The sequence below is a fragment of the Manis pentadactyla genome, chromosome 7 (genome assembly GCF_030020395.1).
Source record: "Manis pentadactyla isolate mManPen7 chromosome 7, mManPen7.hap1, whole genome shotgun sequence".
Taxonomy (NCBI): domain Eukaryota; kingdom Metazoa; phylum Chordata; class Mammalia; order Pholidota; family Manidae; genus Manis; species Manis pentadactyla.
The window spans coordinates 143,859,296-143,871,742 of NC_080025.1; the positions used below are offsets into that span (position 1 = coordinate 143,859,296).

Below are 12,447 nucleotides of genomic sequence, written 5' to 3' on the forward strand. Positions count from 1 at the left end.
TGGTGAGTAAGGGAAGAAGGCATATTTGATTATTTCCCCTTCTTCCTCTATGCACCAAAGGAGTCCAGCGGTGGTCAGCTAACCCTCTCCAGTCCGGCGGGAAGTCTTTTAGGAGATGCCCAGAAGATGAGTCCGAAGGGAGGACGATGTTAGCGTGGCACCTGGGCTGGCGACCCTCTGCCGCCAATCAGCCGCGTTCAGCAGTACCCTCAGGCGCAGGGCACTGTTCGGGCACTGCCCAGGGATCGGACACCCCCACGAGACCAGCGCAGGGAGGCGAAAGCTACCGCCAGGGCCGGGAGGAGGCCAGAGCAGCTGTCCGCTCCGAACGAGTAGCCCACGCGGCGGGTGTGGGTGGGGCTGGAGAGGAGGCGGAAGGGCCCTGGCTAGGTGGGAGGGGCAGCGACGCCAGGCCTGGAGCGCGCGGCTCGGGGGCGGAGGCTGCAGAACGAGCGAGCCTGCGAGGGGCGGGGGCGGCGGGGAGGGGGCTCGGTCTGCCAGTGCCGTTGCGGCGGGGGCGGCGGTGCGTGCGCATGACGCGGGGGGAGGGCCCGGGATGCGCGCTCCCGGCCCCGTTGTTGTCGCCGCTGGAGGCTGTTCCGAGGCAGCGGGACCGCGGCGCTGCTAAGCGCCGGGCAGCGGAGGCCACAGCGTGCGCGGCGGCGCCTCCCGGCCTCGGCGCCCGGCCCCCGACCCGATGCGCTAGCCCCGCGCAGCCTACTCTGTAGTCCCGGCCCCGCCAGCCCTGCGCGCCCGCCCGCCGCCGCCGCAGCGCCGCCCCAGGCGCTGGCCGGGCCAGCCTCGGGCTCCCGCGGTTCCGGAGCCATGAACTTCCAGGCGAGCGGTGGGCAGAGCCCGCAGCAGCAGCCGAGCCTGGCGGCTCCGGGGGGCGGCGGCGGCGCAGGGGGCGGCGGGCAGTTCGGTGGCGCGGGGCCCGGGGCCGGGGGCGGCGGCGGCCCTTCTCAGCAGCTGGCCGGTGGGCCTCCCCAGCAATTCGCGCTCTCCAATTCGGCGGCCATCCGGGCAGAGATCCAACGCTTCGAGTCCGTGCATCCCAATATCTACGCCATCTACGACCTGATCGAGCGCATCGAGGACTTGGCGCTGCAGAACCAGATCCGGGAGCACGTCATCTCCATCGAGGGTAAGCGGAGCCAGAGACTGCGGGAGCCGGGGAGCGGTGGCCCCTCCAGCGCCGGCCAGGGGCTCGGCCCAGCCGCGCTCTCCCAGTGTGGGGTCGTCGCGCGCCTCAGGTCTGGACCACGCGGTTTGCTGGTCGCTGGCTTTGCGGAGTCGGTTTCCAGGCTTTGCCATATCTTGTCCCGGGACACTTTGGGGCCGGGCGCCGGTCCCATGCCAGGGGACATGTTTTTTGCCCTTACTGCTCCGGGCGCTATGGTGGTGTCGCTCTGGGACGGGTGTTCTTGGAGCCGCAGAGGTTCCGGGGTCCTGGAGCCAGAGTTGGTCAAGCAGGGCCGGGGAGGGTGGGCGCGGCCGAGGGCCTCGGCTGGCCGGGAGGTGGGACCGTTGCCGGAGAAGCGTGTCATCCACTGCCCCGGCCCTGCAACGCGGCGGGGTGGGGATCTCAGCCTCCCTTTAGTGGATGGCAGCCTTCCCGGGCCCGGCTCCCGCAGGCCCCGGAGGGTGGCGCTCGCCGCGGCGCCCTCTCCCGATGCAAACCCCCACGCCGCCGCGGCCGAGTGGGTGCGGGCTAGGCCTGGCGCGGGGCGCAGGCACCGCCACCGCGTGGGAGGTGTCGGCGGGTCCATGGGCGCCTTCGCCGAATAACAAGCGCGCCGGGCACCCGCCGCTGCTCTCCGGAGCCGCATGGAAGGCGGGTGCAGGACTGCGAGACGCTGGCGGACATCTGGGGGCACAGCGCTGGGCTTCGGACTGGAGCCCGGGACCACTGTGCTGCCCAGCGCTTCTTTCTCTAGGCTCTCGGGCCCTGGACTTGGGTGCATGCTGTTGGCACATTCCCCACAACCCCTGGTGTGTTGGGGGCAGGTACACCCACAGGCAACCCTGTGGCATGGTGACATTTGAGTCCCGGTTGTGCAGATGGGCCTCATCCTGCTTCGACCTCTGGCTCCATTTGAAGGGGGACACCCACCAGCAGGTGGTGGCTGCTGCCCTAGTGAAAAGGCAGGAAGAGTGCCAGGTCTTTGCTGATGACACGGAACTGTGGGCAGGGGCCCATCCACATCTTTGGTCTCACAGTTAGGGCCCTGCTCCCATCTGTGTCCTTGTGAGGCTCTGGATCTCCTTCCTGAACATTAACTCTGTGCTTTGACAGGTCCTCCGACCTGGCAAAGGAGCAGGTTAGTCATTTGGGAGTAGAGGACCCCACTTAGGGCTGGGCCCTGCCCTTTTTTGTAACCATCCGGCATGACTTCTTCTGTCCTTTTCCCAGCCCTCTCTCATCTATTTTCTCTCAAGGCTGAGTTCACTGTGAACTAATTAGGGGACAGAAAAAACTCATTAACATGGGTCTGAGTAAATGGCCTGAATCACCGTTGTGGCTGGGGACCAGGAGATGGCATTGTGTGAGCCTGGGGCCCCAAAGAGAGATGACCAATTTTTCCTCCTAGATCTGAAGGGGGTGGGGTGGGGAGAGCTGCCATTCCCTGCAGCCTCCAGTCCTTCAGGGGACGTAAACATCTCCGTCAGCGCCAAAACACAGCCGTCAGCCCCTTTTGGTGGAGAGCTTGGTGGGCCAGCTAGAGAGGGGTGAGGGAAGGGAGGCGTGTGTGGCAGAGCCCGCCCACAGCGGGAGAGGCAGGAATCAGCTGGCGTCTATGTCCAGTCCTGCCTCCTCAGCAGTGACGCCCCAGTTCAGGAGGTTCCTGGCTGGGACCTCTAGGCTGAGAAAGCCGCACCTGCGTTTTCACCCCCTAGCTTGAATTCAACAGGACAGGCAGAATCTCCCCTCCTGGAGCCCTCCCCCATGACCAACTGCCCCACTGCAGTTTGGAAGTACCCCATGTTCCATCTGCTTAGCCTGGGAGCTTGGTCTCATCGCGAATCCTGGGACCCGATGTCTCATTGTCACCAGGCCCAGCTGCTCCTCACGCATCGTTCTCAGCTCTGCTGATCCTAGCTTCCCTGTTCTTTCCTGGCAAGGCCTCGCATTTGCTTCCTTCTTCTTCCCCTTTATTCCAACTTCTCTCTCGAAACATCTTTATTACCAATCTCATCCCTGCTTTCCCACTGTCACCTCAGCTTTTCTGCTGATGACAGGCATAAAAAAGAAAGACCCAAAAAAACTCCTTCTCCAGTCTCTGCCTCTAACCTGTCTGCAGTAGAGCTTCCCTCTATCTGCCAGACCATATTGCTGCCATCCTGCAAGGCAGCACCCCACCTTCTCTCTGGGGGGGAAGTGGGGAGCAGCTTCTCGGTGGTTCCCTGCTCACTCTGAGCCTGACCAGGACCCCTGCTGGAGCCCAGCAGACCTGAGTCCTGGCTGTTACATCACAGCATGTCTGGAAGGCTGACCTGCGTTTACTAGGGATGAGCCTCTTAGTGGAAAGGGATGGCATTTTCCTAGCGTATGGTAAGCCTCCACCTCGCCCCTGTAATACTTTGGTAAAAGGTTTATTTTTCCCAGTGCTGAAGGTGACCTGGGAGATGCAGGCGGAATCCATTTGGGACTGAGGAAGCGCAATGGCACCTTGCCCTCCTGTCTTCTCTCTGCTTCTCTCCGTCACCTCTGACCCCGTGTCCAGGACAGGAGGAAGCAGAGAAATGTTCTGCTTTCCTGTGTTTCAGGACAGGATTTGAGGAGAGGCAGACCATTTTGAAAAGTTCCTTTCCCACCAAAAGCCAAAGAAGGAGAAAACTTGTGCATCCTGTGCTCTTAAGGAATGAGAGATGCATGGTCAGGAGCCGGGATAGAGTGACAGGAGACCACATGCAGAACCTCTGAGTCACTCCCACCTTCCTGGTGGGGAAACTTATGCAGGGCCTAGGCAGGAGCCTGCAGGGAAAGGAGCTCCCAGGACTTGCTTGGGTCTCCTGGCTGTGTCCTAGAAAGGGCTGCAGGGGAACGGGGCCCCAGTCCAGACGGGGGACCACCAGGGCGCAGGGGCACTGGGCCAAATGAGCTGGGAGGCAGGATGAGCTATTGGGAAGAGCAGCCCTTGGCTCCCAGCAAGTGGCCTGGGAAGGTGGGCTTGTTGCTGAGTGGATGTGAACAGGGGGAGGGCTGCCTGAGAGGAGGGCAAGCAGGGGTGGGCTCCGCAGGTGGCTAGGGAGGGCCGGGAAGTGGACCGTAGCCACGGTGAGCTGTATGGCAGCTACTGTGCACAGGAACCGGGCTTTGTCAACTGGGTGACTTGTTCCTGTCCCCTTCTGTTTGCCCCCAGCAAACAAACTTTTTTTAAATCAGTGAAGTGCCTTCGAGCGTCCAGCTCAGGCCAACACCTTTTCATCCTTCACCTCACTGTTCCCTTGACACATTCAGGCGCCGGCCTGCCTCTGTGGGCACTGGGGTGGGGGAGCATTCTCAAGGGACCCAGGTAAAGAGGTGCAGGTTTTCCTGTTTGGTTCTTGGCTCAAGAGAGAAGGGGCCACAGGCCATGGGCCTGGCATGGGGACTCAGAGGGAGCAGTAAGAGGGTGTCAGCCTCAGCAGCCACACCCTTCCCTGCAGGCCTGCCTGGGCTTCAGATTTGTCTCCCATTTCCTGTGTGTCCTGTGACTAGATCCTAGCAGTAGCCCTCTGATGCAGAGAGGAGAACCACTGAATCATTCTGGAGACAGAGAAGCTCGCTCCTGAGCACCTTGGCCCTTCTAGCCTGTTCAGCGAGTGGGCCCCAACCTGCTGGAGGTGCTCACCTTTGGGATTTGCTGAGGTCTGCATTTCCGAGGCTCCCTCCAGGGGATCTGATTTAGTGGGTTTTACATGGGACCAGGCACCTGCATTTGTAACTTTCCTTGGCCTTTCTGGTTTAGGGAATGAGTGCCTGGTAGGGCTCTGGTTGCTTATTTAGGACTTTGCACAAAAGAACTCGAAGAATTGTGAAAAAGAGGATATTCATGTAGGTGCTCTTGGCCAGGGAAAGCTGCGTGTGTTCCAGATACATTCACTTAGCTCCTACTGTGTGGCCCAGCTGCAGCTAGCTCAGGGACGGGAGGGTGGAAGGAAGGGGAGAGGGAAGAGAAGGGGCCGTGCCAGCCCTCCCTCCAGACCCCCAGGGGGACTGGATCAGCCGGTGGGAGGTGCCAGAGCAGAGACTGGGAGTCGGGGAATAAAGCCTAGATCTTAAGATCAGGGCAAAGGTTAGTTAGGACTGGCGAAGACTCATCAAGACCCCTTTTCCTCAAGCTCAGAGGAGAGGGCTGGAAAGGCCCCCTCCCCGGCCTGACCTCAGGCAGCAGTGCGCTGGGGCCGCCCCCACCCTCTCAGTCAGTCCTCATGCGCTGAGCTCAGTTCTCTGCCAGATGGAACGCACTGCGTAGACGGGACAGTGCTCCCTCCTGAGCACCCCATGGCCGGCTCATGCCACTTACTCTCCTCTACCACTTAGATTTTTTAAAAATTATTTTGGTATCATTAACATACAATTACATGAGCAACATTGTGGTTATTAGATTCCCCCATCATCAAGTCCTCACCACCACTTATTTCTTTAATCAGATGTGTGTGCCAGGGGGTCGGGGAAGGAGGATCTGGGAGACCTTCCACACAGAGGGAACAGGTCCGCCGAAGGAGGCAAGGGAGGGTGCTAGTGTAGCGTGGTGTTCAAGGAGCAGTGGGCTAGTCTGCATGGCTGGGCCACTGAGTCCTCAGGGGACAGGCAGGAGGACCCTGCTTTGGGAGTTTTTAATACTGTATCCTGTATTAACTTATTTACACCTCACTATTCCAGGAGACCTTTCGAGATGGCGCTTAATTCTGCAGAAGCTGGGCTGTCCTGGGAGGGCCGAAGCAGGAGCCTGCAGTCAGGTTGGGTCTGAGAACTTGCCCTCTCGGCTGCAGTGTGCTAGATGGGTTAGAGGGAGCAGCAGCCGCTGGGCAATGCAGCAGGAAGAGAAGTGGATAAACGAGCTCTTAGTGTCCACATCATGCATTTGCACCATGAGCCCTCCCTGCCATCTGTCAGCCAGTCTTTGGCATCAGAACCTCCATAGTGGAGGGAGGGAGGGAACATGCCCTTCTTGAAAGGTAAGACTACCAGCTCAGGGGAGCTGAGGCCCCAGGGACGCAGGGCAGGGCCCTGGGAACTCCCCTGTCTGTTCAGCACTGCCTGAGCACCCACCCAGGAACCTTTGGCTTGTTCTTATTCTCTTTAATGTGCAGGTCACTCAAAGTTCATTTTACCAGATTGCCTTCCTCCTGACTCCTGACTGACTCTCACCACACAAGGGGTCAGTGACAGCTAATTTTGGAGCATGTAGCTGAGCCCTAGATTCATGAAGGTGGGAGGGAGGTTCCTGAAACAGCTGCTTTTGAGGACACAGCCTGGGGCTGGTACGGTACTCCCCCAGGCAGCACCCTTCCGCCTGCCTGCTACAGATGTTTGTGTGGCATGTGCAGCTCTGTGCAGTTTACTGTTTATTTTCCCACAGAGTCTTTTCAGTACGTAGGTATCATCTCCATCTGCGGGTGGGCTGGCCTAGGACTTGGGCTGAGCAACTTCTCCCAGGCCATGCGCATTGTGGTGGAACCAGGGATGTAACCAGGCTTTCCAGCTGCTTGTCAGGTGTTTTCCCCTGGCCTGGATGGATGCCCATCAGCCATTCAAGGGTGCCTCTCAGGGAAGCTTTTTGACCTCAGGTTTAACTTTTGGAAACTTCTAGAAAATAACTTACAGTTGTCTCAGGGTCCTCTTTGCTGCTGTAATTTCCTTCTCAATGTCTTGAATCCCCAGCCAAACAATGGCTCTCGGGGGGCATCTCTCCTTCTGTGAGCAGCATGGCTATTGCATACAGTACATAGGTGCTTGCTCATAAGCACTTTGAAATATTTAAGCACTTGAAAAACTTAAATATATGTTTTAGTGACAAAAGTGATGCATGCTTGTTAGAACAAATTCAAATGCGGAAAGAAGGAAGCAGAAGTCATGTGTGCCCCACCTTCCCCTCCTGGGAGGTGCCTGCTGTTGGTGTCTGATGTGCAGCCTTCTGGTCTGTGTTCTGCCCTGCACATACCTACTATCAACTACACCGGATCGGTTTGGTATTGTAGGCATTTCACAGCCAAGGGGAGATTGTATGAAAGATACTGCCAAGGGGAAGGGGAGCCAGAGACATGCAGATTCCCGGAAGGCCCCTCTGGTCATCTGCCCACCTGCAGCTCCCTGATAGAGACCAGGATCCCTGGGTTCTCATTCCTGCTCAGCTGCTGGCTGGAGAGAGTGTGTGGGTGCATCACCTCTGCCCTCGCCTGTCTTCTGGAGGTGCATTTGGGTGGCATCTGCATAGCTTGCTGTGACTGCACACGAGTGTTTGAACCACATCCATCTAGACTCTCTGGCCATGGTCTCTTGCGTCCAGGGACTGGGACATTCTGAGCCCACCTCCTTGCATGTGGCACTTTGACATGTGCTGCCCGGGGCCCCCTTGAAGGCAAGGAAAGGGGAGAGCTTCTGTGCCTGTTTCCTGATGTGAGATAGAGGGGCTGCCACAGAACCCGCCTGTAGGTTGTGCTGGGTGAGGCGTGGCGGGTCACGCTTGTAAAGTGCTTAGGGCAGTGTTTGGCACCGAGGAAGTGCACAGTGAGTGCTGGTCACTATTTTAAAAGGCTGCAGGGTGCCCTGTGTTAGGATTAGGGTTCCTTATACGTCTCCTTGGACGTAGATCTTCGTACACTCATCTGATTACTTCCTTTGGACAAATTCCCGGAAGAAAACGGTGAGACTGTCGGGTGCGCACGTTTCCAGGCCTCGTGCTGCCCCCCGCTGTCCCATTCCCATTTCTAGGGTAGACCACCTGCTCCCTGCCCCACACTCCTGTTCCCCGCTTGCCCCCCTCAAAGGTTAAAGAACACGATTGAATGCTTTTCCTTGTTGTTGTATTTTATGTGTATTTGATTACCAGTGAGAGTCAACATTAAAAATGTTTTTGGTTGTTTGTATTTTGTTTAATTCTCTTCATATCCTTCATTCATTTTCCTCTCAGTTTGTTACTCTTACTTTGTGTAAGTCAGTTTTAATCTCTTAATACAGGTTTTTCCAAAGCGGGTATTTCCTTGCTTTGGGGAAGGAAGCCTCCACCCTGGCGGTCCAGGAGCCCCGGGCCTGCCGTCCTCCGGGCCCTGAGGGGGGGGCCCCCACGCCTCGTGATCCCAGAGGGATGTGCCTTCACTGTTCTGTGGTGTTCGTAGTGTGTATTTTCCCTCCCTGGCCCGTCTGTCGGTGCTCCGCCTTGCACTGTTGGTGTGCTCACCTACAGCAGCTCTCTTCTCCCTTTGAATTTAATGTTTCAGTAGCTTGCAAACCAGGAGCATGGGCTCACAGAGTAGGATTCAAGCCCAGACACACCTCTCGGTGTGTGTATCTGTGTGCATGGGGGGGGGGGAGCTCCGGAAATCTGGACCCCACTCAGGGCTCCTGCTCTGCTCCTGGTGGGAGCTCCCAGCCCTTCCTCCTCCTGCTTTCTTCAAGGGAGGAGCTGACACACTTCTCTGCCCAGAGGATTTTTTTGTTAAGAAGGTGCTAAGTGAAGGCCCTGTAGCCTTTGGTGAGAAGAGCTATGAAAAGCTTTTAATCTCTCAGAGGCCCTCTTCTGCTTGGTTATTGCTTCTGGACTATTCTAGACCTCTTTACATTGGGTGCTGTGGTGGAGTGAGGCCCAGGTGTCATCGCTCCTCTGTCAGGGCCCGTATGAGGCAGGGGTTAAGAATCTGGCTCTGGGGCCATGCTGCCTGGATTTGAATCCCAGACTTGATCACTTAGTAGCTGTGTGACCTTGGGTGAGTTCCTTAATCTCTGTGTATTGGCTTCCTTGTTGCTAAAATGAGGTTGACAAGCACCCATTTCATCAAGTTGGTGTGAGAATAAAGTCAGTTGGCGCATGCAGTCCTTGTAGACCAGTGCTAGACCCTTCTGCGTGTCAGTGTTACATGATTGGTAAAGTACTGGGTCGTGAGGTGCAGACAGTTAGGGAATAGGGTGCTGATCATATAGGCCAGACAGCCGAGCAGGTCCAGCTGGAGAAGGGGAGCCCAGCCCTTGCTTGGCAGGCCAGAGAGGGCGGAAGTGACCATCCCAGGATTCAAGGTCACTGCTGAGCAGCAGGGCCTGGGCAGGCCCCCGGCTTTTTTGCATTGTGGTGACCCCCTTCTGGCTCACAAGAGGAGAGGTGTGCTGGGCGATCCTGGTAGCCACCTCTCCCTCGGCCATGACCCATTGCAGTGGTGCGAAGATGTTACGTGTCACCAGCAAATGTCACAATATTCTCTTCTCCCCATCCTGGCATCTTAGGCGGGGCCTGTTTCTGTAAGGTTTTCTGGTTTGCGGCCCTCAGGCAGTGCGTGCTGAGCAACACAGCGGTCCCTGCAGGGTGGCCCTTTACCTGTGAGAGGAGTGTCATACGGGGGCACTCCGCAAGCCGGGACCCACACCTGGCTCTGTCCAGCTCCAAGGCCTGCCTTCTGGGTCAAGGTCTGTGTGCCCTCCTCCGACCCACAGCCTTCCCAGCCCCCTGGCTCTTCCTCTGGCATTTGTCATGAACTGGTGTCTGCCCTGCTTGCCGCATCCCCTCTGGACACTGAGCCCAGTACCAGCCTGTCAGGTAATGCCTGACCAACCACCAGGGGACCTACCCAGTCCAGGAGCCCTGCTGCACCCTGGAGGTCCTTCAGGGGCACCCCCAGCCTGTATCCCTGTGCTCTGTTGCCCCCCAGGGCCAGGGTAGTGTCCAAGGGCCTCCTCCCTACTTGCCTGAGGTGGGGGCAGCCGTTCAGGTGGGACCCTGATGTCGGGTCTGTGGGGCCTGCGTCCTCCCCAAGTCAGGAGTGTGGGGAAGGGCCTTCGTGACAAACTGGTGCTCTGTTTAGCTTGGGCCCAGGCTGCTGGCGCTCGTGGAGTGCCCAGCACGCGCCAGGGCGCTGAGGTGACCAGAAGAGGGGGGTACCTTGCGTTCTCTCTCCTGCCTCTCGGAGTTCCCCTTCCTCCTCAAGGGGTCAGAGCTGAGCGATCAGTGAAAGCACAGGGGCCTGCTTTTTGTGGTGCTTGGTTCTGACAGGTCAGCAGGCTTAGGGCCTAACGGCCAAGCTACCTGAGCAGTGAGGAAGCTTCCCTGGGGAGTCGTGGAAGTGGCCCTCCCTGCCAGCAGGCCCCGAGGGAGGGAGGAGTCAGCTCCGGAGCCAGGGGTGTGGAATGCAGGCCCACACCCAACTGTGACCCTCGCCCCTGGGATGGAGCTGTAGGGTGGCGGTAGGTGTGAGGCCCACACAGCTGAGGGCGTTGGGTCGTGGCCGTTGAGCCGGCACCAGAGACAAACTGTGTTTACTGAAAGCCTTTGTGCCGAGGGCCATGACCCAGTGTGGACGGAAGGCGGGGGAGGGCGGTGGCAGGCCTGGCCGCTTTGGTAGGCACTGTGAGACCCTGTTTTCCTGGGGTAGTGATTTATTATGAAAATTGCTGGTATAGTGTTTTTAAACCATTCAAACGTGCCACCCCACACCCCAGCATTTTGTGTGCATACTGCAAATGTTGCAGGATTGACAGCTCTTGCTGCAGGTGCCAGAGAGCATGGGGTTCTCACTAACGGTGGCAGGACCAGAGCTGGCGTGTCTGGAGGAACAGAGCTGAAAGGTGAACTTTCTGTTAAGGCTTCGGGCACACTGGGCACTGCCTGCTGTGCTTGCTTCTAACTCCTAGGACGTCTCTGCAGGGTCAGTGGCACCCCCAGTTTGCAGCTGAGGATGCTGAGGCACAGAGATAGAAAGGAATTTGCCCAAGGTCACTTGAGAATGATGGCAGAGGCAAGAAGAACCCAGGAAGTGCGGTCTCACCTGTGCCCTGAGCAGGTGGGCACTGCTGCACCTTGAAACTTAATACAGCTTTTCAACATCCAGGAGAGAATTCGAGCTACCGTCTAATCTCAGGCTCAGACAGGAAACCCAGAATTTATAGAGGAAAAGACTGACGATTTCCCCCCCACCCTGCAGCTTTTCATTTGGAAAAATGACCACCTTGAAAGGTTTATTGTTAACAGTTTATCTTTTTGCTTCTCTCTCTCTCTCTCTCTCTCTCTCCCTCTCTCTCTCTCTCTCTCTCTCTCTCTCTCTCGGGTCCTCCCCTCCCTTTTTTGTGGGGGTGGTGCTCAGTAGTCTACACACCTTGGCACTTCCTCCCTGGGCACTTCAGCGGGCACCTGGGAGCAGGCCCACTCTTCTATACAATGTAATATCATAGTCACACCTAAGAAAATTAGCAGGAATTCACCACCATCATTTAATAGCTCATCTATTACTACATTTCCTCAATTATCCCCCAAATGTCTTATGTGACCTTTTTGTTTTTCCCAGTCAGGATGGGATGGGGATGGGACCGGCTGGGGCAGGGCCCATCGCAAACCTTTTCCTGTCACACAGATTTTGGAAGAGTCCACACCATATTTCTTGGAAAGGTCCATGCCGTGAATTTAACTTCTTCCTCATCCCTGGTGCTGCCCATGACCTGAAGTGAGGTCTAGGGCTTGATGAAATCCAATTAAGCCCTTTTGACAGAAATATCTCCTTTTGTGTCACATCAGGCCCTGCTGCTCGTGCTGTCAAGGAGATAACAACCAGATCCTCTGATCCTGTAGGGCCATTTCTAACCCCTTTGTAATTGGTAGGTCATCTGGGGTGAGGCTTCCACACCTTGCAAATAAGCTGCTCTGGGTACCCTTGTAGACGGTGGTGTCTAAGTTCATCAGCGCTCCTGGCCTGAACCGGTCATGTTGGCATTTGCCACATGGGAGTTTTCTTAGCCAGACATCCCTTCTGCAGGTCTTCTATCGTAAGGGCTTCCACATCCCACCTTTTTCTAGTGTCGCTCTTGCCTCATGGATTGTTGTTCAGCTGTTATAATATAATCAATGACAACATTAATAGATTTAATTACATTTTTGTAGAATAAAGTAGGAGAATTTACTCTCTGGGTACAAATGCTAGTTAAAATGTTAAGATGCCTGTTATACAAAGAGTTCCTGTAAACTGTTAAGAAATATTTTTAAAACCCCAAAGACAAACAGACAAAGAGTAGGACAAGGCAGACAACTCAGAGAAGAGAGAAACTGCAGATTTTCACTGACTGGAAAGATGGTCGACCTCAGTATCCTCAGGGAAATGTAAGTCGGAGGAGCGATGTCGTGGGTGCCCTGTGCTAGCAGCAGAAGGCGGGACGAGAACTTCGGATGCGGGCGAGAGTGGCAGAGTGGCGTTGGCAGACCTGCTGGTTGCAGAAAGGGTGGATGAATTGCCTACTGTTTGGAAAAGTAACCGGACAGTATCCAT

General features: G+C 56.7%; 1 protein-coding gene across 3 annotated transcripts in view; it reads left to right on the top strand.

Moving 5' to 3' along the window:
• The first annotated feature begins 583 nt into the window (after nt 1-583).
• Nucleotides 584-12,447, top strand: part of AGAP3 (ArfGAP with GTPase domain, ankyrin repeat and PH domain 3) — a 50,396-nt gene continuing 38,532 nt past the window's right edge. For 2 of the 3 annotated variants that reach the window (XM_036899614.2, XM_036899616.2), the window contains exon 1: nt 584-1,144. In XM_036899614.2, coding sequence (XP_036755509.2) covers nt 826-1,144 — 319 coding nt within the window. In that variant the 5' untranslated portion in view covers nt 584-825. The remainder of the gene's footprint in view (nt 1,145-12,447) is intronic. The other variant, XM_036899620.2, reaches the window with a different exon arrangement.